Source organism: Garra rufa, chromosome 10, assembly GCF_049309525.1.
Source record: "Garra rufa chromosome 10, GarRuf1.0, whole genome shotgun sequence".
Taxonomy (NCBI): domain Eukaryota; kingdom Metazoa; phylum Chordata; class Actinopteri; order Cypriniformes; family Cyprinidae; genus Garra; species Garra rufa.
Window position 1 is genome coordinate 11484896 of NC_133370.1, and position 22293 is coordinate 11507188.

General features: G+C 36.4%; 1 protein-coding gene across 2 annotated transcripts in view; it reads right to left on the reverse strand.

Annotated features, from left to right (window-relative positions):
• Positions 1–22293, reverse strand: part of gpc5c (glypican 5c) — a 167431-nt gene that overhangs the window by 130598 nt on the left and 14540 nt on the right. For both annotated transcript variants that reach the window (XM_073849542.1, XM_073849541.1), the window contains exon 2: positions 20922–21083. In XM_073849542.1, the coding sequence (XP_073705643.1) occupies positions 20922–21083 (162 nt within the window). The remainder of the gene's footprint in view (positions 1–20921; positions 21084–22293) is intronic.

The following is a 22293-nucleotide window of genomic DNA, read 5'->3' on the forward strand; positions in this document are numbered from 1 at the left end:
CAGCAAAAACAGTAACATTTTGATGTGATCAAAGCTACATTTTCAGCATCATTACTCCAGTCTACAGTGCCACATGATTCTTCAGAAATCATTCTAATAGGCTGATTTGTTGTTCAAGAAACATTTATTTTGACTATAAATATTTAAAACAGTTGACTATATTTTTTCAGGATTCTTTAAAAAATAAAATGATCCAAAGATCAGCATTTATCTGAAATAAAAAAGCTTTTGTGACATTCTACAATATAACATTCAAAAGCTTGGAGTCAGTATATATATATATATATATTTGGTTTTGTTTTGTTTTTTGAAAAAGAAATTATAGAAATGAATACTTTTATTTAGCAAGGATGCTTTAAATTGATCAAAAGTGATGATAAAGACATTTATAATGTTATAAAAGATTTCAATTTCAGATAAATGCTGTTCTTCTGAACTTTCTATTCATCAAAGAAACCTGAAAAAAATTATACTCTGCTGTTTTCAACATAATAATAATAAATGTTTTTAAGCAGTAAATCAGAATATTAAAATGATTTCTGACTGGAGTAATGATGCTAAAAATTCAGCTTTAAAATCAAAATGAATAAATTACATTTTAAAATATATTCAAATAGTAAAATATTTCAAAATGTTACTGTTTTGCTTCAAAAACATGTTGTATGTTTAAATTTTTCTTGTAAATAAATTTCAGTAAATACCATTTCTGGTAAATATTCCTTAAAAAACATATGTTTTTATAATTTTATTAGCAGTAGTAGTACTATCATTACATTAAGCAATATATTTCTGTCACAGTTTCTTCAAGTTAAACCAAACTTTCATTTTGATGGATTGCTGTGAAAATTTGTCACTGATTCAAACTCATTTTGCCCATATGAGCACCATGGCCCGATGTGTCAGAACACATGCTAACCACTGAGCTTCTAAGAGCAACAGGAGCAAGAAAGAGTATTGCAGAAGGAGAAAGTAAGGAATGGAAAGGCCACTTGCCATGTCCCGCTGTGTGTTCGTGTCTGCATATGAACCGTAAATGTGCATGCGTGTGTATGTGTGTGTGCCCATATAGGCGAGATGGTTGGAATGAGAGCAGCAAACCACAAGCAGAATGTGCCAGTGTAAGGTTACAGCATTTCAGAGGGCAGCCTCATGCCACGAACGCTCTGTAAAAATGCCAGAAGTGGCATAGAGAGAGACAAGCAGACGCAGAAAGAGACAGGGAGTTGAAAGAGGTGAATTTGTTTGGCTTTGAGGCCTCACGCCATAGAACTCGGCCAAATTGTCGCAGGCAGTCTCTGCCAGCAAATTTCTGTAGGGTTTTCTTTCATGTGTATACATAAGTTAATATCATTCTTTGAGTGCTTGTGTATATCTGAAGACAAGCTTACACAATGTGCGATTCTGCTGTTTTAAGACAATCGAGAATGATCCATATGGAGCTGTAGGAATTTCATTGCTAGGTTGGAAAACGACATTTAAACACAAGACAAAAAAAAGAGAAGGAAAGAAAGGAGATCTCCCAGGAGAAACCTCTAGAAAGGCTGACAGTGCTCAGACAAGAATACGCAGCAAACTTAAATTCCTGTACAGTAACCAACAGTGGTCTGACAGCTGGGAGAAAAAAAGCTATTTGAAACCATTTGCTGCTCCATTAGTGCTTCACCATTAGAGCAGAACTGCCAGACATTGTTCATCTGATTTGTCAGAACTATTACTGGGTAAATTGAAAAGCTTTAAATGGCTTGTTTGTTTCATAGTGCACAAAATTTTTTTTACTGATTCTTTCTTTTGCTTTGCCCGAAAATGAAGGTTCTGGGTATGTTCAGAATGCCACCACACTAATCATAATATTATAATACAAACCACATAATATGAAAATTTCTACGTGCATACGACACCCAGATAACCAAAAGAATTTGATCCCAGAGGGTACTCTGGAAAGAATAAGACGTTACACAAAAAATAATGTTTGTAGGGAAAAAGAATGGCTCATTGCATTTGGCTACTTTTTTGGAAAAGAAAGCAAGACTTTTTCCCCCCTTCAATTCATGTGGATGACACTTGTAGCAAAAACATATTTATATACAGTTAAGGCCAAAATTATTCATACCCCTGGCAAATTCTGACTTAAAGTTACTTTTATTCAACCAGCAAGGTTTTTTTGGACCGGAAATGACACAGGCTTCTCCCAAAAGATAATAAGACGATGTACAAGAGGCATCACTGTGGAAAAAATATTTCTTAGCTTTTACTTACATTGAACAAAAAGTGGCATGTCCAAAATTATTCATACCCTTTGCAAACTGTCACAGTCTATGGGAAAATCCAAAGTTCTATACCATTCCAAATAGTCCACGCCGCTCTAAAGCATCCCAATTATCCTTATTCATTGAGAACAGCTGTTTTAATCAACTCAACAAGTGAAAAACAGAAGCTCTCTGCTGTTGGTTTGTGGACAGTCGTGGCTAAGACAAAGGAGCTCACTGAGGACCTGCGGCTGGACATTGTGGCTGCTCACAAGTCAAGAAAGGGTATTATTAAAAATACAAGATGTTCCACAATGTGGAACAAATCTTAGAGGACGTGGTTGGAGGCCAAAAGTGACACCTGTGCTGGCCAGGAGGATAGTGAGATAAAAAAGAATCCAAGGATCACCACCAAGGCCATCCTGTTGAATCTGGGCTCTGCTGGTGCCAACATCTAAAGGCAGAATGTCCAGCGGACACTGCTTCTCCAGAATTTGCCAGGGGTTTGAATTTCGGGCTTGACTGTATAATATTAAAATCAAATTATTGCTAATTCTAAAGGTTATGTATGAGTCAAAAAGGACCAGTAATAATATGAAGTGCTGCCAGATTTCACAAAAAGCACTAAAATAACGTGATTTGACTCATCTTTGACTTTATGACAAAACCAATATCAGCCACAATTTCTTTCTCCATGTCTTTTTCAACTCATTATTTGATCAGCAGCTGAAAGAAAAGACTTGATTAAAAGCTGACAATCTAATCTATTTATTTTCAAGATGACAAATGGCACCACTCTAAATTGCATGATGTGTGCAAAACATTTGCTAATTTCATTGGGATATGGTGATTTGAGATGACATTACCAACTCTGAGCATTAGTGATTCAACGAAGTTCAGCAAAAGTGAACCTTTCAGTCTGTGAATCCACCTCCTGATGCTACAGCTGAATATTGCAGCTGAGAATAAGAAATACTTATAGTACTTCAAGTAATTTATTTGTATTTGTATTTATTTGTATTGTATTTATTCACATACTATTTTTTAAACAGTGCCACAAATATCAACTATAGCACACAATAAGGGCCCTATGAAATCTTTTGGGGTTTTTTTCCAAATTATGTTTTTTTTGTGTGCATTTTTATTTTTCTGGATTACATTTATTTTCAATTTCAAATTTTCTAGACACTGTTTTAATGGTTAAATTAAGAAATATTAATCAAAAAGCACATCTAATTAATTGAAAACATGAACCCTATGAAATCATTTGGCCCTATGAAATACGTTTTCTTTTTTTCTCAAATTCAGTTTTATTTTTTACTAAATTCTGTTTTACATACATTTTCTGGATTCCATTTACATTTTTAAATTTAATTTTAATAATAATAAAAAAAAATTTATTTGCATTTTTTTTAAAGAAATACTGTGTTGTATATTTACATTTGTTGTATATTTACAAAAAGCAAATCTAATTAATTGAAATCATGAAACGTACAATTTAACAGCAATTTATCAAAAATGTAACATTGTTTTTTGGCCCTATGAAATATGTATTTTTTTTTTAATAATTTATTCTTATTTGTTTTTTTGTTTTGTTTTTTTCTTCCAGACAGTGTTTTATGTTTAATTTTTTTCTTGTAAATAAAATCTGGTAAATACTATTTCTGATAAATATTTCTTAAAAAATATTGTTTTAATAATTTTATTAGCAGTAGTAGTACTATCATTACATTAAGCAATATATTTCCGTGACATTTTCTTCAAGTTAAACTGCACTTTTGACGGGTTGCTGTGAAGCCATTTAAGTTTCTGTTAGTACATGATATGATGATAGCTTTTCCTCACAAGAAAAGGCAAATTCTCATTAAGTGACTCTCAGAGCAGTTCTAGAGATTATGTTTATGTGTTCATGTACTCATATATTGAGGCAGATATGCGTTAAGTGTACTGACCTAGTATTGATTTTTTCCTCCAAAATTAGCAAATTCCGTGGCATTCGATGTTAGTAAAGTAAGTCAGTAAATTACATTTGTATGACATTTTTATTCACAATTCAGTCTATATGTTCCACATCTTGGAAAACACGGGGCCCTACACAATATACTAGCACTAAATAGTGCACTAGTATTCAATTTCAACCCATTTCTGATTGGTCAATTCAGACCAATTCCATTTCTGAATTCAAATGAGCTCAGCAGAGAGAAATAAATGTTTACGACAGGCAGATTAATCCCTGTCACTTGGCTCCAGAGGAAAGTAATGCTCTGAACGTTACTAGTTTGTGAGTTGGGTAACTGCAGTGTTGCAGTGATGCCAATGAGCCAAGATGGGGGCCAGATTTACAGCCATGTAATTGGATGTTATATAGCCTCTTAAGAGGGTCTACAAAGGGCTTTTAGAGATGACTAATCCACTTAATGACTGAGACTCATTTCCTAAACGCACGGTCTGCTGGCGAAGAGATTTCATTTGATGAGTAAAACTGAGCAAACGATGGTGGAAAGATAAGATACAGAAGATTTTAAGGTTTTAAACGTTCCCTGATGCCACGCAACCCACAGCGGTGGATATGTTTTCCAATAAGCATATAGAAATACCTAATTTTTAACTGGGTTCAATTGTAAAACTACATGTTTGATCCTTTAAAACCTGATATAACCAACAGTGACCCACTTTTGTCACGGCCAAGACCCTACATGCAAGGCCATGCTGCATTCCTCAGTGACCGCGGTCATCATTCAGAGCGTTCGGGAGTCCATCGTCTGTCGATCATCTTCCACCCCAGAAAGCCCCGTAATCCAGCCAAGGGCTCGCGTTTCATATGGGTCAGACGCAGATATGAGTTCATCACCTCTGTAGGGGGGCTATAAAATCCCACTTTAATTAGTGACAATACATACGTCCCGGTCGCCTGACTAAAACAGCTGTGATGAGAGAACACGTCACATTACCAAATGCAACTTCTGCATGAGAAGTTGAAGAATGGACACCAGTGAGACTGAAAAACAGTTAAGAAGAAACAGAGCAAATGTTTAACTAGAGGAAAAAATAAATCTATGGGGGAGACTTCCGGTTCATTATCTGCTATAGGGAAATAACGAGACAAATAAGTAAACTGTAAAACTGTTTGCACTACAAAGCAGTGTGTTCATAATTAAGATAAGACATTAAAAAATATGGTAAGACACAGCAATTTGCAATATCAAGCAGTAAAAATAGCAAGACGCAGATGGGACTGGAAGCTAGACCCATAAAATTTACAAATGGCTGCGCACACTATTACAGGAAGAAAAGTGTGGATAACTAAATAGTGGCGCTATTAAGGTAATCAAATGTGTACAAAAGAAGCTCTCTTGCAACATGTTGGACTAGTGTTTAAAGGGATATTGGATTTCACCCAAAAAGGGAAATCCCCCCACTTTTAGCATAGCTTTGCATTGATCATTGAATCCTATGAGACCAATAGCATCGTGTTCAAAAATGACCAACGAGTTTCGGTATTTGTTCTATTTAAAACTTGACTCTTCTGCATTTATATCTTGTACTAAGACCGGCAGAAAATGTAAAGATGGTATTTTCTAGGCTGATAAGATTAGGAACTACACTCCCATTCCGGCGTAATAGTCAAGGAAGTTTGCCGCCTTAATATGGCCGAAGCAGGAGCAGTAACATCACGCAGTGCCTGAGATTAGTTCCCAGCTAGGTAACAACGAGGAACGCTCCCTGTGCATGCAGTTGGTCACGTTGTGCTGCGATGTGCTGCGTGGTATTACTGCTCCTGCTTAAGCCATATTACGGCAGCAAACTTCCTTTACTATTACGCCGGAATGAGAGTGTAGTTCCTTTTCATTTCATGGGAGTGTAGCATCTTTACATTTTCCGCCAGTCTTAGTGCACAATATAACTGCAGAAGGGTCAAGTTTTAAATAGGACAAATACCAAAACTGTTGGTCATTTTTGAATGCGATGCTATTGGTCTAATAGGATTCAATGATCTATGCTAAGCTATGCTAAAAGTGATATCGCCAGAACAGGAGAACGGCTGAATGGATTTCAAAACGGTAAAAATCAACTTATTAACTCGGGGGGAGTTGGAGAATGAGCCTATTTCCAAAAAAAGTGGAGTGTTCCTTTAATTACTCACCCACATCGTTCGAAACCCGTAAAGACCCTTCGTTCATCTTCGGAACAAAAATTAAGATATTTTTGATGAAATCCGAGAGCTTTCTGACCCTGAATAGACAGCAACACAACTGACACGTTAAAGGCCCAGAAAGTAGTAAGGACATCGATAAAATAGTCCATGTGACATCAGTGCTTCAACCTTAATGTTATAAAGCTACAAGAATAAACTTTGTGCACAAAGAAAATAAAAATAACAGCTTTACTCATCAATTTCTTTTCTTTCATGTCAGTCTTCGACGTGCATTCACAAGAGTATTCTCATAGCTAAATAACATTACAGTTGAACCACTGATACACATTTTATCAATGTCCTTACTACCTGTATCTTTCTAGGCCTTGAATGTGTCAGTTGCATTGCTGTCTATGCAGGGTCAGAAAGCTCTTGGATTTAATCAAAAATATCTTCGTTTGTGTTCCACTGTGTTGTGACCGACCAAATTTGGAACAACATGAGGGTAATTAATGACAGAAATTTTATTTTTGGGTGAACTATCCCTTTATGTTTTACCATGCGCACAGATGCGAGTTTCAGTCCAGACTTTTCTGATCCCATTTCTTTTCAATTTAATGACTAATAAATCATATAACAATCAATTTTAACCAATCACAACATTTACAAAAGAAAAACTAAGATACTTAACTAACTTTCAATAAAACGTGCTTAATAAGTAAATGTACACTGCATTTATTTATTTATTTCTAATCTTTAGACATTTATTCAGTAAGGATGTATTAAACTGATTGAAACTGACAGTAAAATAAGTTATAATGTTTACTGTTTAATGTTTAGATTTACTTCCATTTTCCCATTTTTAAATAAATGTTGTTTCTCCTAATTTTGTTCACACTACCACAGTTTTCACACAGAATTTAATATCATTGTAATTTAATTTAAAATTTAATTTAAAATCATCAGTGGCTGTCCATATGACAGAAATGTACAGCTCTACGACAGGAAAAATCATGCAGTTTGTTAATGACATAACAAAAAATAAAGGTTCTTTTTTGGCATCAATGGTTCCATGAAGAACCTTGAACATCCATGGACCCTTTCAAATGCAGAAAAGGTTCTTTATAGTGAAAAAAGATTCTTTAGATTTTTTTTATGTTCTTTAAAATGGTTCTTTTAAGAACTGTTCACTGAAAGGTTCTTTGGGGGGGAAATAAAGGTTCCAAAAATGGTTCTTTTATGGCATCACTTTAAAAACACCCTTTTGGAACCTTTATTTTTAAGAGTGTAGTCAAACAGAAATGAATACGAATAACAGCAATGATTCTATGCTGTGATAAAACTTTTTAGCAATGCAAGGAAATTTTGGTAGTTATATAAGTTAATTAAAGGGCTCATGAACTGACAAACCAAAATTCCCTTCATTAAGAGGTCATTGTACTATAAAAACACCCTGAAATTTTAAGAACTCAAAGCTTTTTGTTAGTCTAAAAACAGCTTATATTGATGCTAATCTACCAAAATGACAGGTTGTGGAATGTGCCACTCTATAATGTAATAGTGTGGATAAACACCACCTCCACAAAAGAAGATAAACTCCTGCTTCTATCTCACTGCCTGTTTATCCCAACTCACCGATTCATACATAGTTTAAATAACGAGAGGCGAATGCAGGTCTACACAGAAACCAAATGATAAAGATTGGCTCGGAATGCAACAAGACACCGTACAATGCCAAGTTGTGGAAAAACAGTCTTTGTAGTGCCTTCCTCAGTTGGTTCCAATGTTATTAAAGAAAAAAACTTCATTAAAAACATAAGACCTGTGTCCTTCGTTTACTTCTTTTACTGTGCATTTGTTTACAAGCAAGGCACAATTCGAAGCTGCATTTATAGAAAGACTAACTAAAAGATGATGCTATATGCTGACTATATTGGATCCGACAGTAATGTCGCACCACACAATTGTGAGAAACTGTTTTTATTATGTGGTCACTATTGCTTTGTCTGTTATTACAGATCATTTGATTTGAACTGAGTATTTCTGTGTTGTAACCTAAATCACAGCAGTGTCCATCGATGAGGAATGGAGGCTGTCAAACATATACAAGTGTTAGCCAATCATAGCAGTGTGTGTTTACTTCTGAGTGTACAATCCGCCACACCTATTCAAACAAAGCGTTCTGATGAGGGGGGTTAAAAATAGGACAGAAAGTTGATTATTACTTCTAAATTATGTTTTTGTTTTTTTTTTTATGTAAAAATCTTGATAACATTATAAGGGGATTTTGGAGAACAATACAAATTAATAAAAAAGGCAGTTTTGTTGCACCATATTAAAATCAATTACTCAATCTGCTCAAATCTGCCTGAGTTTAAAAAAAAAACGCTCAGTAAACAAACATATGCGCGTACAGAAGGTTAAATCAACAGCACTTAATGCTACATATTAGGAGACAAACTAGACGTTACCACCTGTCCAGAACTGCTGCAGACACCCCACCCCCTCCCCTCAGCAGCGTCTTTGCTGTCAGAAGGGAAACAGGTGGAGGCTGCAAAGGAACGTTTCACCAATATCTCTCTCATCAGTTCACAATTAAAATATCGAAAGTCAAGACAAACAATTCCTGAGATGCCGGATGCAGTGTGTGTGTGTGTGTGTGTGTATGTGTGCATGTGAAAACACAGAGCTCTCTAAAGGATCTGGTTAAAAGTGAGTTTGCCAATCACTGTGCTGATCTAAACAGCTCAATCATCATTCCCTTTTCTGAATTGGTCTAGATTGAGCCAGAGTCTCTGCAGTCCAGCAACAATGTGGAGAATTGCTGTACAAAAGCAAATTGTAATTGTTTCTGGAAAACTACAGATTTGAAATATTTGTGTTGCCAATAATTATATGCATGTGTGTCCTTAGTCATGAGAAAAATCCTTGCTGTAAACCTTAGGCCAGTGATAGATTGATGTTTAATGTTAACACTGTTACAAAATATTTCTATAAACTCGTCGGATGTCACGCTGGGACGTTTTCAGGAAATTCAAAAAATATGTTTTCAAAATTAGGTTTTCATTCAATTATTATTCTATAACATCTTGTCTATCATCTCTGAAAATATCTTGGCAAAATCCACTTGTTTTGGATTTGGATCTTGGTTTTCCCTTGGTTTGCTCTTTTAAACTTTAAATTCATCAAAGAATCTTGATGAAAACATTAAGCAGCACAACTGTCTCCAACACTGATAATAAGAAAGTTTCTTGAGCACCAAATCAGCATATTTGAATAATATCTGAAGGACTTTCAGCTTTGCATCACATTACATCTTAAAATATATTAATGATAATATTTCACAATATTTTTGTTTCAATGCATTTTTAATAAATGCAGCCTCGGTGAACATAAGAGACTTCTTTCAAAAAGCTCTAACTTTTGAATGGTAATGTTTAAATTTCTATTATACCTTTTTTTAAGCTAATAGTCCTTATATAAATAAATAATACTGACTGACAATAATCCCTGGGAAAAGTCTGGTCAGGTTTTGAGCACATATCAGATTGAACAGTTGGAAAAAGTGAAAGACAGAGAAAGACCATGGACTCAACTGAGGGCAGAAACACTAAAGTAATGAGTACTGATGATCCCTTAATTCCAAAGTAAAAAAAAAAAACACTTGTCCCTTCCAGCTGAACACTTTCTTCTAGTTCCAGCTGTGCAGACATCTCAAACATGTCCTGTGATGATTGGTGGCAGGTCGTTCTCATGAAAGGTTCACCATGCTTTAGGAAAGACTGAACAACAGGAAATCAATCCACCATCCCTTCTCTGCCTCTCCCTCTCAGTATTAGGACAACCTAATGATGTTGGAAGAAAAAAGGAGAGAGGGTGGAGAGGTTGGGCCATGATTGGGTTTGGATCGTGTGTTCAGTTGTCCGTTTCAGTCTGAGGTAATGAAGTGAATAATGAGACATGAAGCAGCTAGACGCCAACCTAAAAGCTGTGTGAAAGCAGCCACAATGACACTCTGGAGATGATACCACTCCCTTTCTCCACAGACGCCCCCTGGCCTAAACACTACTAGTACTCCTGTTTCCTGTCATTATTTCCCTTTCAAACATCTCTCATTAGTGGTGTTTGTTAGAGTAAGCACCAATATTACTATTAGTCATACTTGGAATTAGTAGTGTTAAACTTTGGTGCATAACTCATTTATCTGCACACAACAACCTTCTAACACCCATATAAACAGCCTGAAATCCACTTTTCCTTCTGGAAAAAGTCAAACAAGTGAATGGACCAGACGTTTTATGGAATATGATCGCTTTTTTCTGGTCCAAGGCTGTCTACATGCTTTATCATGAGATTGCAAAATCAAAAGCAGGTCCTCCATCTTGTAGTCTATTTGATCAATCACCTAGACTTTATTGGAACAGCTAACTTTCTTGTTTTTGCATCACACAATTGTTCTTGTTTGTAGCATGGTTTCTCCTTCTGGAAAAAAGTAATATAAATGAATGGACCAGATGGTTTTTGGAATATGATTTTTTTCTTTCTGGTTCTAGGTGGTCTACTAGCTCTAAATAGCTTTACCACGATAGTCTACCAAATCAAAAGCAGGTCCACCACCTGTTAGTCTAGCTGACCGATCAACTAGACAAGATTGTACCAGCTAATGTCCATAAATGATAAGTTAGAATCTATGTTAAACCAATTAACTACCATTTTAAACTAGTTTTTGAGTCCTTTTCACTTCTATAAAAAGTCTAACTCACTTGATTTGGGGAGTTTTGCCTCACACAATTAATATGCTTTGTAGCAGGGCTTCTCCTTCTGGGAAAAAAAGTCATATGAATGAATGGACCAGCTGGTTTTTCTGGTTCTAGGTGGTCTACTAGCTCTAACTAGCTTGATCATGACGGTCTACAAAATCAAAAGCAGGTTCACCACCTGTACATCCAGTTGATCAATCACCTAGACTTTATTGGGCCAGCTATTGTCCATAAATGATAAGCTACAGTCTATGTTAAACAAAATAACTAACACCTTAAACTAGTTTTGAGTCCTTTTCACTCCTATTGAAAGTCTAACTCATTTGTTTTGTTTTGTTTTTTGCCTCACACAATTGTTTTTGTTTGCAACATGGCTTCTCCTTTTGGGGAAAAAAGTCATACAAGTAGATGGACCAGTTGGTTTTTGGAATATGGTTCTATGTGGTCTACTATCTCTAACTAGCTTTACCATGAAAGTCTACCAAATCAAAAGCAAGTCCACCACCTGACCATTTGGTCAACCAACTAGACAGCATAAACCAACTAGACAGCATAAATGACAGCTAGAATCTATGTGAAACCAATAACTATGACCTTAAACTAGTTTTTAGTAGTCCTTTTCACTCCTATAGAAAGTCTAACTCAGTTGTTTTTTGCCTCAGACAATTGTTCTCTTTGGTTTTTCTATTTCTGAAAAATGTCATTTAAGTGAATGGACCAACTGATATGGTAGCTTTTGTCCTGGATCTAGGTGGTCTACTACCTCTAACTAGTTTCAACATGATAGTCTAATAAATCAAAAGCACCACCGTTGATCAATCAACTAGACAAGATTGGACCAGCTAATGTCCATAAATGACAAGCTAGAATCTATCTGAAACCAATTTCTAAATTAACTACCACCTTCAACTAATTTTTGAGTCCTTTTCACATCTATAGAAAGTCTAATTAGCTTTTTTTCATACATATTCGTTTTGTTTTGTTTGTTTGTTTTTTGATGCAATTGCTCTTCCTCCTTCTGGAAAATGTCAAGCTAAAATCTATATGAAACCAATTAAGTACCACCTTAAACTAGTTTTTGAGTCCTTTTCACTCCTGTAAAAAGTCTTGTTTGTTTTTTTGCCTCATATATTGTTCTCGTTTGTGGCATGGCCTCTTCTTCTGGTAAAAAGTCATAAGTGGATGGACCAACTGGTTTTTGGAATATGGTAGCCTTTTCTGGTGCTAGATGGTCCACTACATCTAGCTAGCTTTATTATGATAGTTTACCAAATCAAAAGCAGGTTTTCCACCTGGTGGTCCAGTTGATCATCACCTAGACAAGATTGGACAGCTAATGTCCATAAAATACAAGCAAGAATCTATGTGAAACCAATTAACTACCACCTTAAACTTGTTTCTGAGTCATTTTTACTCCTATAGAAAGTCACTTTTTGTGTGTGTGTGTGTGTGTGTGTGTGTGTGTGTGTGTGTGTGTGTGTACCTGGTATTCATCACGTTATGGGGACCAAATGTCCCCACAAGGATAGGAATACCAGTAGATTTTGACCTTGTGGGGACATTTCTCAGGTCCCCATGAGGAAACAGGCTTATAAATCATGCACAATGAGTTTTTTTGACGACGTAAAAGTGTGCACAATCTCCTGTGAGGGCTAGGTTTAGGTGTAGGGTAGGTGTAGGGCGATAGAAAGTACGGTTTGTACAGTATAAAAACCATTACGCCTATGAAATGTCCCCATAAAACATGTAAACCCAACATGTGTGTGTGTGTGTGTGTGTGTGTGTGTGTGTGTGTGTGTGTGTGTGTGTGTGTGTGTGTGTGTGTATGTGTGTTTTCTAGCATGGTTCCTTCTTCCAGGAAATATCATATAAGTGAATGGGCCAGCTGGTTTTTGGAATATGGAAGTCTTTACTGGTTCTAGGTGGTCTACAACCACCACTACAACCACTAGCTTTACCATGAAAGTCTACCAAATCAAAAGCAGGTCCATCATCTGTTAGTCCAGTTGCTCAATCAACTAGACAAGATTAGACCAATGTCCATAATTGATAAGCTAGAATGTTAATCCAATTAACTACCACTTTGTTTTTTTGCCCCATGTAATTGCTCTGTTCTCATCTGATCTTGACATTTCCAGAGAAATTGCATTGTATTTTTCCCTTTACTTAAGTCTCCAGTTGCCTTCTTTAGGGGGAGACAGACAGCGGATCACTCTAAATCTTTCTCTAACCTTTGTTAAACAACTAAAGCATTCGTTCTGTCCTGTACGTCAAACAACAGGCTAACACCATTCCCTGAAGACCAGCTTCCATCTCATGACAGCTGGTCAGCAGGGGCTCGATGGGATGTTTAGAATCCATCCATTCCACTGTTACCATGGGAATGACATAGCAGGTGCACTGCGTGAGAGGCTGAAGCCACTAGATTTGCTCAGAGCTACGGTATGAGCATCACTTCCCGTCCCAAACCCACGGCTGACATCAGGCGTTGGGTTTGGGTCGGTCTGTCAGCTCAGGCCAAACTGTCTCTCTCATTCTCATTTCTTTTCATTTTTCTCTTTAGGGGACAAAAGTTGTGGTACAGGGCCAGCTAAGGAAGTAACATGGCAAGCTCAATTAGTCAACAGATATATCTACCCTCCAAAAAGGCCAAATGATCTCTGGGAGAAGGACGTATAAGAGGAGGGGGGTTCCCTCAGAGACTTTAAGAGTCATGCGATCGTTGATGAAGACAAGGGAAAGATGAATAACAACAACAGGAATGAGAGAATGAAGGCCAGACAGAACGAAAGACTGAAGGAACGAGCAAGTTAGAAGGGTTTCCCCACAGTACAACTGGCATGACGCCACCAAGAAGGCGTCTGCTGTCACTGCTGAGCAGTAATGAGGTTTTTACTGGCACTTTCCATGAATACGGTACACTTTAGTGTCCTATGAAATTTTTAAAGCACCGGAGGCTCAAATCCCATGATTTATGTTGTGAGAACTCTAAAAAATTATATGTTAGCTCAAAAAAAAAAAAAAAGAACAACTGTTTGCATTAAACTATTTGAGTTATGGCCATTTCTAACAAGGCACAAGAACCAATTAATCTTATATTCATTTCAGTTCAAATCAACAGCTACAGTGAGGGAAACAATTATTTGATCCCCTGCTGATTTTGTATGTTTGCCCACTGACAAAGAAATGATCAGTCTATAATTTTAATGGTAGGTTTAGGTTTATTTGAACAGTGAGAGACAGAATAACAAAAAAAAAAAGCATTTCAAAAAAAGTTATAAAATGATTTACATTTTAATGAGTGAAATAAGTATTTGACCCCTTAACAAAACATGACTTAGTACTTGGTGGCAAAACCCTTTTTTGGAAATCACAGAGGTCAGACGTATCTTGTGGTTGGCCACAAGGTTTGCACACATCTCAGGAGGGATTTTGTCCCACTCTCTTTTGCAGATCCTCTCCAAATCATTAAGGTTTCAAGGCTGACGCATGGCAACTCGAACCTTCAGCTCCCTCCACAGATTTTCTATGGGATTAAGGTCTGGAGACTGGCTAGGCCACTAAAGGTCCTTAATGTGCTTTTTCTTGAGCCACTTCAGCTAGACTAGTCCTTCATGGCATAGTGTGTTACCAATTGTTTTCTTGGTGACTATGGTGCCAGCTGCCTTGAGATCATTGATAAGATCCTCCCGTGTAGTTCTGGGCTGATTCCTCACTGTTCTCATGATTATTGAAACTCCACGAGGTGAGAACTTGCATGGAGCCCCAGACCAAGAGACAGACAGTTTCTTCCATTTGCGAATAATCACACCAACTGTTGTCACCTTCTCACCAAGCTGCTTGGCAAAGGTCTTGTAGCCCATTCCAGCCTTGTGTAGGTCTACAATCTTGTCCTTGATATCCTTGGACAGCTCTTTGGGTCTTGGCCATGGTGGAGAGTTTGGAATCTGATTGATTGATTGCTTCTGTGGAGAAGTGTCTTTTATACAGGTAACAAATTGAGATTAGGAGAACTCCCTTTAAGAGAATGCTTCTAATCTCAGTTTGTGGCCTGTATAAAAGACACCTGGGAGCCAGAAATCTTGCTGATTGATAGGGGATCAAATACTTATTTCACTCATTAAAATGTAACTTTTTTGAAATGCGTTTTTCTGGATTTTTGTGTTGTTATTCTGTCTCTCACTGTTAAAATAAGCTTACCATTAAAATTATAGACTGATCATTTCTTTGTCAGTGGGCAAACATACAAAATCAGCAGAGGATCAAATAATTTTTCCCTCACTGTAGCATAGCACAATTCCAAATGCTAAAATCAAAGCATGTAAATGTAACGAACAAGTAAATAATGTTGACAAACTGAATCTCATTTAAAAGTGTAATTTTGAATAGTTGTCAGCAGACATGCTTTGTGCAGCCAGATGAAGTAGTTACAGCATGTACTAGTGGGGGCAAACAGGGAAATGTTAGGCTTTCACCTTCTTTCACTCACAATTTGTTAACAAAGAAACAAAAAATACTTTAGACTTACAGGTAATTGCAATTCAAGCGTTCTGGACTCTATTTTGTACCTTATTTGTGAAAAGCGCCACTAAGTTTAATACATCGATTTTCATTCCTGAACTGTGTAAACATCTGGCTTATCCTCTTGTCTTGTCTCGCCTCGTCTTTCCTCTGCTTTACACTTTAGACTTTAGGTCTTTATGCAACGTCCATCTGTTATTTTGCACCTTTTCAAATCTCTAAGGGAAAATGGAGGACATAATGACATAGAAACACCCACTCGTACTTACACACGGGGAGAAAGAGAATTAGTCACTGTCATTATAAACTCCAGTGAGGAGACAGAGAGGCCTGACTGCTGCTCTCGGGTCTGCCTTCACTTCATTGTTTTCCTATCTTTGGCTATATATCATATACCATCAAATGCTAAAATGACCTACTAAGTTTGGCAAAATCCACAGTTTAAAAGAATACACTGTGTGGAATATTGTATTCCATAATGCAGTGCACTACCACAAAGTTGTACACTAGTATTCATTTCCTGAACATGGCTTTTGAATCCAAATGAGCTCAGCAGAAAGAAATAAAATACATAAATGATCTTCTAACAAAAATATTCCAATCAAAGAATATGTCTATTATTTTCTCACCAAATTGTTTAATCCTGTGATTCCTTTTTTAGTCTGAGATGATCACAGAGATCACAAACTATTCTTAATAATTCCTTAAATCTTTTATTAGTTTACTGCAAACACTCCCAGTCTCACGGTGAATCGAGATAATTAGAATCAACTGTCTACTGAACTTCCTGAGACAAGATCTCACGCAAATGAGAAGAGACATATTCGCACACACAGCAAGAGAAACCCAAATGAACACACATGCCTTCTAACTATACTCCTATATTAATAATAGAAAACCTCAGATCTTCATTCTAATTAAGTATTACATTAAGTCTGTAATCCGATATGATGTCTGTACGCCACAGGGTAATTATTAATCCAAGCAGTAAAACAGACACTTGACTCTCAGAGTCTCTTGAATTGTTTACAGAAACAAATTCTCACAATTATTACAAATATGTTGGATATATTATACTTCCTTTTTAAAGGGATATTTCACTCAAAAATTAAATTTTGTCATCCACTCAAACTCTCATTTACCCACAAAAACAAAAAACAATTTCCTAAATATCTGCTTGTTAAGAAGAAAGTAAGTCCTGGAGCTTTAAAACAACATGAGGGTGCGTTTAACATACATTTGGGAAAGCAATGTGTGCTTTATTTTCCACATTCGCACAATTTCCAACATTTTTGTGGGCAGAAGTTTATAGCATTTCACTTGATTTGTAATAAGAAACATTTGTAAACCTGTTGTCACCTAAACTTAAAGGTCTTCCTGGAGTTTTGCGCCAAAATAAAAGCATGAGGGTTTAACTCTTGCAAGTGAAGACATTAAGACATAAGTACCGTAATTTCACTGGGCTACTACAGCGTAAAGTAATGAACAATTATTTAAATAGTAAGTAAGTATTCTACTTATTACGTATTACCTTTAATATATATTTTATAAAGTTGAAGTCAAAAGTTTACATACACCATGAATCTGTAAAATGTTAATTATTTTACCAAAATAAGAGGGATCATACAAAATGCATGTTGTTTTTTATTTAGTACTGACCTGAATAAGTTATTTTACATAAAATACGTGTAATGGGTGGTTTGGGTTTTGTTTCATGTTCATGTTTTCATGTCTTTTATTATGTTATCATTTCATGCTGTTGTGTCTTGCTTCCCTTCCCTCATGTATTCCTGCCATTGGTCCCTTTGTTCCATGTGTCTTGTTCTGATTGGTTGCATTGGTTGCTATGGTCTTGTTCCTTGTTTTCCATTGGTTTGTTTGTGTCATGTGACCTGTATTGTTTCATATAAATAGGCCTTCTGTTTCATTGTTCATTGTCGCGTATTGAAGTTGTAATTCTGCTGTCTGGTGAGTGTTATGTCAAGTCTGTATCAAGTCAAGTCTGTTTCATGCCAAGTCAAGTCAAGTCAAGTCAAGTCTAGTCTCGTCATTGTTTGGATTGCGTTTGTTGTTTGGATTTCACGTTTGGATTGTTTGTTTGGATTATGGATTATCGTCACTGTAAATAAACTGCACTTGGGTTCATCACATCTCGCCGTCTCAGTGGACTGATAATTGTTACAATACGTTTACATATAGTCCGCAAGAGAAAATAATAGTTATTTATAAAAATGACCTTGTTCAAAACTTTACATACACTGTGTTGTTATCTGAATGATCCACAGCTGTTCTTGTTTGTTCTGAACAGTTAAACTGCCCACTGTTCTTCAAAAAAATCCTTCAGGTCCCACAAATTATTTGGTTTTTCAACGTTTTTGTGTATTTGAACCCTTTCCAACAATGACAGTATGATTTTGAGATCCATCTTTTCATACTACGGACAACTGAGGGACTTATATGCAACTATTACAGAAGGTTCAAATGCTCACTGATGCTCCAGAAGGAAAAACGATGCATTAAAAGCCAGGGGTGAAAATTTTTTTAATTGGAAGAATAGGGCAAATTTAACTTATTTTGTCTTCTGGGGAACATGCAAGTATCTTATGTAGCTTCTGAAGGGCAGTACTAAATGTTTAAATTATGATATTTAGGCAAAATAATTCCATTCAAAAGTTTTCACCCCTGGCTCTTAATGCATTGTTTTTCCTTCTGAAGCATCAGTGAGGGTTTGAACCTCCTGTAATAGTTGCATATAAGTCCCTCAGTTGTCCGTAGTATGAAAAGATGGATCTCAAAATCATGCTGTCATTGTTGGAAAGGGTTCAAATACAAAAAAACAAAGAATCTGTGGGACATGGGCCTGACATCTCTAAAACTACATATCAGGACAAAAGAAGAACACTACTATGACTTATTTCTAACCAAAAATTAAACAAGAAATCCCCATAATGTCTCCTGGAATGTCTTAAATGTCTATGTACTAATATTTACTATATATTAGGCACAACTAATCATTCTCACTAACCTCAAGAACAATAGTTGAGAATCTATAAATCACTACAAAGACTACAAATTTCAGCACTCTTTCAAACACAGACACCACACACACATCAGCAGCCGTAAAAGGCAATCAGCTCTATTGTTTGAACATTCCTGATTACTGCATGTGATCTGTCGACGCGAAACATTCTGCGCATATCTGCGCATCCGAGACACAAACATTAGAAACACTTTACTGGAATGCAATGAACAATCTGTGCTGTCCTGCGGATGCCAAAAGAAAACAGGCTGGGAAAGACAAAGGCATGATTGAAGAGCATAACCGAAAACTATGTATGTGGTTTGAACCCTCCTTGTGAGATGCAGTATGCAGTGCGTGTGGGAGTACGTGTCCATTTCTGGGGCCGCAGATCGTGTTAAAATGAGCGTATCGTGAGCGCAGGACTGAAATAGTGTATGTGAGAGCTCATTCATTCACACCAAGGCTTGATACTCATGAATGAACTGACAGAAGACCTTAATAACAACCGGTGCACTCTGCCAAAACACACTCACAAGGCTGCATACGACTGAGATTCTTTAAAGCTCCACTGCCGATTATGGTTTGGCCACTGGGTTCGACACTCGTGAGAGTGTGGGCAAGTTCTCTAAACTCCCCTTCTAAGGAATTAAAGCAGTAAAACCCAACCAAACCTCATATAACTAGACTTCATAGAGCAAAATCTAATATAATTAAGACTAAATGCTTCTGAATGTTTGCAGCTAGTTCATACTTTCCTAAAAACACATCTGGGGCTTTAATCAAGACGATGAGGAGAGGCTTCCTGTTCACATGCAACCAGCATCAAAGATGAAACGACTAAAAGCAGCTTTACCAATCACAGGATGCCAAACCACAATGGAAAAAACACCATGCCATTGCTACCAATTACACAAGTCAAACAACGGACAACAATGACAGGTACAAAGAAATAGCCAACCCATAAATTTGCCATCCCTTAGTGGAAAAACATGCTAGTGGCAGCATTTCGGCAAAATTCTGTTACGTAGCTTCTCGCATGTTTCGCAACACTTTCGAAATGACATGTCCGGTAAGTGGTGCTAAAATCATCAAAAACATTTAGCTTTATTACCGTCTACTTTAAACCTAACCGATCATGCCATTTTGGCTTGCTTCGGGTTTTTACTTTTTTTTTTATCGTGACTGATTGTTTTGTGGAACTTGTAGAGCACTCTGCATTGCAAGTGCAATGCTACACCAGATGAGCTCCTGAGCAAGTTTTTTGTGGAACATAAAAAGGTATTTTGAAGCTGTATTGGTTACCAATGACATTCATTGTATGAACAAAAATACTGAGATGTTTCTCAAATTATCTTCTTTTATGTTCCATAGTTCACGTTTGTTTATGTGTAATACATTTTATGCTGAATCAGATAAAATATTTCTTTCTAAAGCTACTATTTGTAATGTCTACTTGCTACTTTCTCATTTAAGACAATAATAGCTTTAAATAATCTTTTGTGGGGTTTGTTTACAGCCAAATTTAGTTTGCGATTAATTAGATGAATTAATCAATACATCATGTAATTAATTAGTTAGTTTAGCCCTAGTTAGTATAAAAATCAGGCAGTATTTTAAAAGGTCACAATATTATTGTATTGTGAAAGGAACCGTGCAGAAATAAGTCCCTGTAATCAGAGTTTTGTTGCCACTTATTGGCATATGGATATTTAAGCTGAAAACTGTAGTGAACTGTATGTTTTGCAAATATGTAGGCTTTCCAATGAGCTATGTTACTTTATCCATATAAACTCAGCCCTATATCCATCAGTCCATTCCTCTATCTATCTATTTATCCATCCATTTCACAAATTTTATCCATTTGTAACCATGGACCACAAAACCAGTCTTAAGTAGCACGGGTATATTTGTAGGAATAGCCAAAAATACACTGCATGGGTCAAAATTATAAATTTTTATTTTATGTCAAAAATCATTAGGATATTAAGTAAAGATCATGTTCAATGAAGATATTTTGTAATTTTCCTACAATAAATATATCAAAACTTAATTTTTGATTAGTAATATGCTTTGCTAAGAACTTCATTTGGACAACTTTAAAGGTGTTTTCTCAATATTTAGATTTTTTTTTTAGTGTCCAGATTTTCAAATCTAGTTGTATCTGGTTTTGTGGTCCAGGGTCACCTTTATCCCTCTACCATCCATCTAATCTCCCATTCATGCATGCATTTGTGTACCCTGGAAGGCGACGGCATGTGTAGAAATGAGATATTTCAGCTCAAAGCTGTACGATCTGATGTTCTGGGTGGTGTCTCTCAGGACCGCTGCTCTGTAGCTCTCTTCCATTCTTCGCGTACAACATGACGGCCCAGGGTGCTTGCATATCGACAGGTCCACATCTACAATAACAGAGAAAAAGCATTTATTAGACAAAAGTTGAGCAAATAACATTAGTGACACTGTAAAACAAAATTAAACCTGCAGCAGTATCACCATTCACAAGTATTCATGCAACTTTATATCCGGCAGTTGAGTGTTATTGAGGCTCTGCCTCATGCATTGGAGAGATCTGGGAGGGCGAGAAGATAGTATAATGAAAGATGATCCTCAGAAAGCTCTTGCACTCTCTTCATAGCTGCAACTTAATTATCCAGGATGCACCAGGTGCTTTGGGTCCCAGAAGATCAGTTCACGCAGCGTTGAACCTCATGCTCCCACAAGCCTAGGCCTTGTGTGGGCATGTGAACTTTGTATGACCAACATCCCTACACTCAAAACTATGCACATAAAAAACAAACACAAGCATCTTCTAAAAACATCATATGCTATAATGTCGTATTTTAACACACGGAATAATGGTTTGTGAATTTTCCACTGCAAACATTCCGAAATGGCTTCCAACCAAACTTTCCGAAATGGGAAAGACACTTTAAGACTGAAATATTCCAATTCATTGTATCACTCACAACCTTATGAAATGACATTAAATGTTCACTTACTGTTTCCACAGCTAATTAAATTACATTTAAGGTTTAAAAAGCTGCTGCTTTGATGTTTTGCTTCTGGGAAAATGTTGCTACAGCCATTTTAAACTTTCTAAAACTGTTGTAAAACTGTGTTTGGATACATGATGCTCTCCTTCCCAACATAGGCTGATTGGAAAAATATGTCTCTAACTACATTTTTACAAAAAACAAACAAAAAAACACATATGCATGCAATTCACTGCACTTTCTGGCAAAAATTAAACACCAACACAAACAACTTTTACTCCTCCTCACACGAATTATGATTACAGGAGCAGAATGTCAATTATTCTCACGCAATTCCTTGCACAACATGTTACCTCAAAACACTTTTGCCATAGTGCATTTGCAAACTAATTTTGATGCTTGCATCACATAGCCATCATCATATGCGACCCTGGACCACAAAACCAGTCGTAAGTAGCATGGGTATATTTGTAGAAATAGTCAAATATCCATTGAATGGGTCAAAATTATCGATTTTGTTTAATGCCAAAGTCATTAGGATATTAAGTAAAGATGTTCTATGAAGATATTTTGTAAATTTCCTATCGTAAATACATCAAAACTTAATTTCTGATTA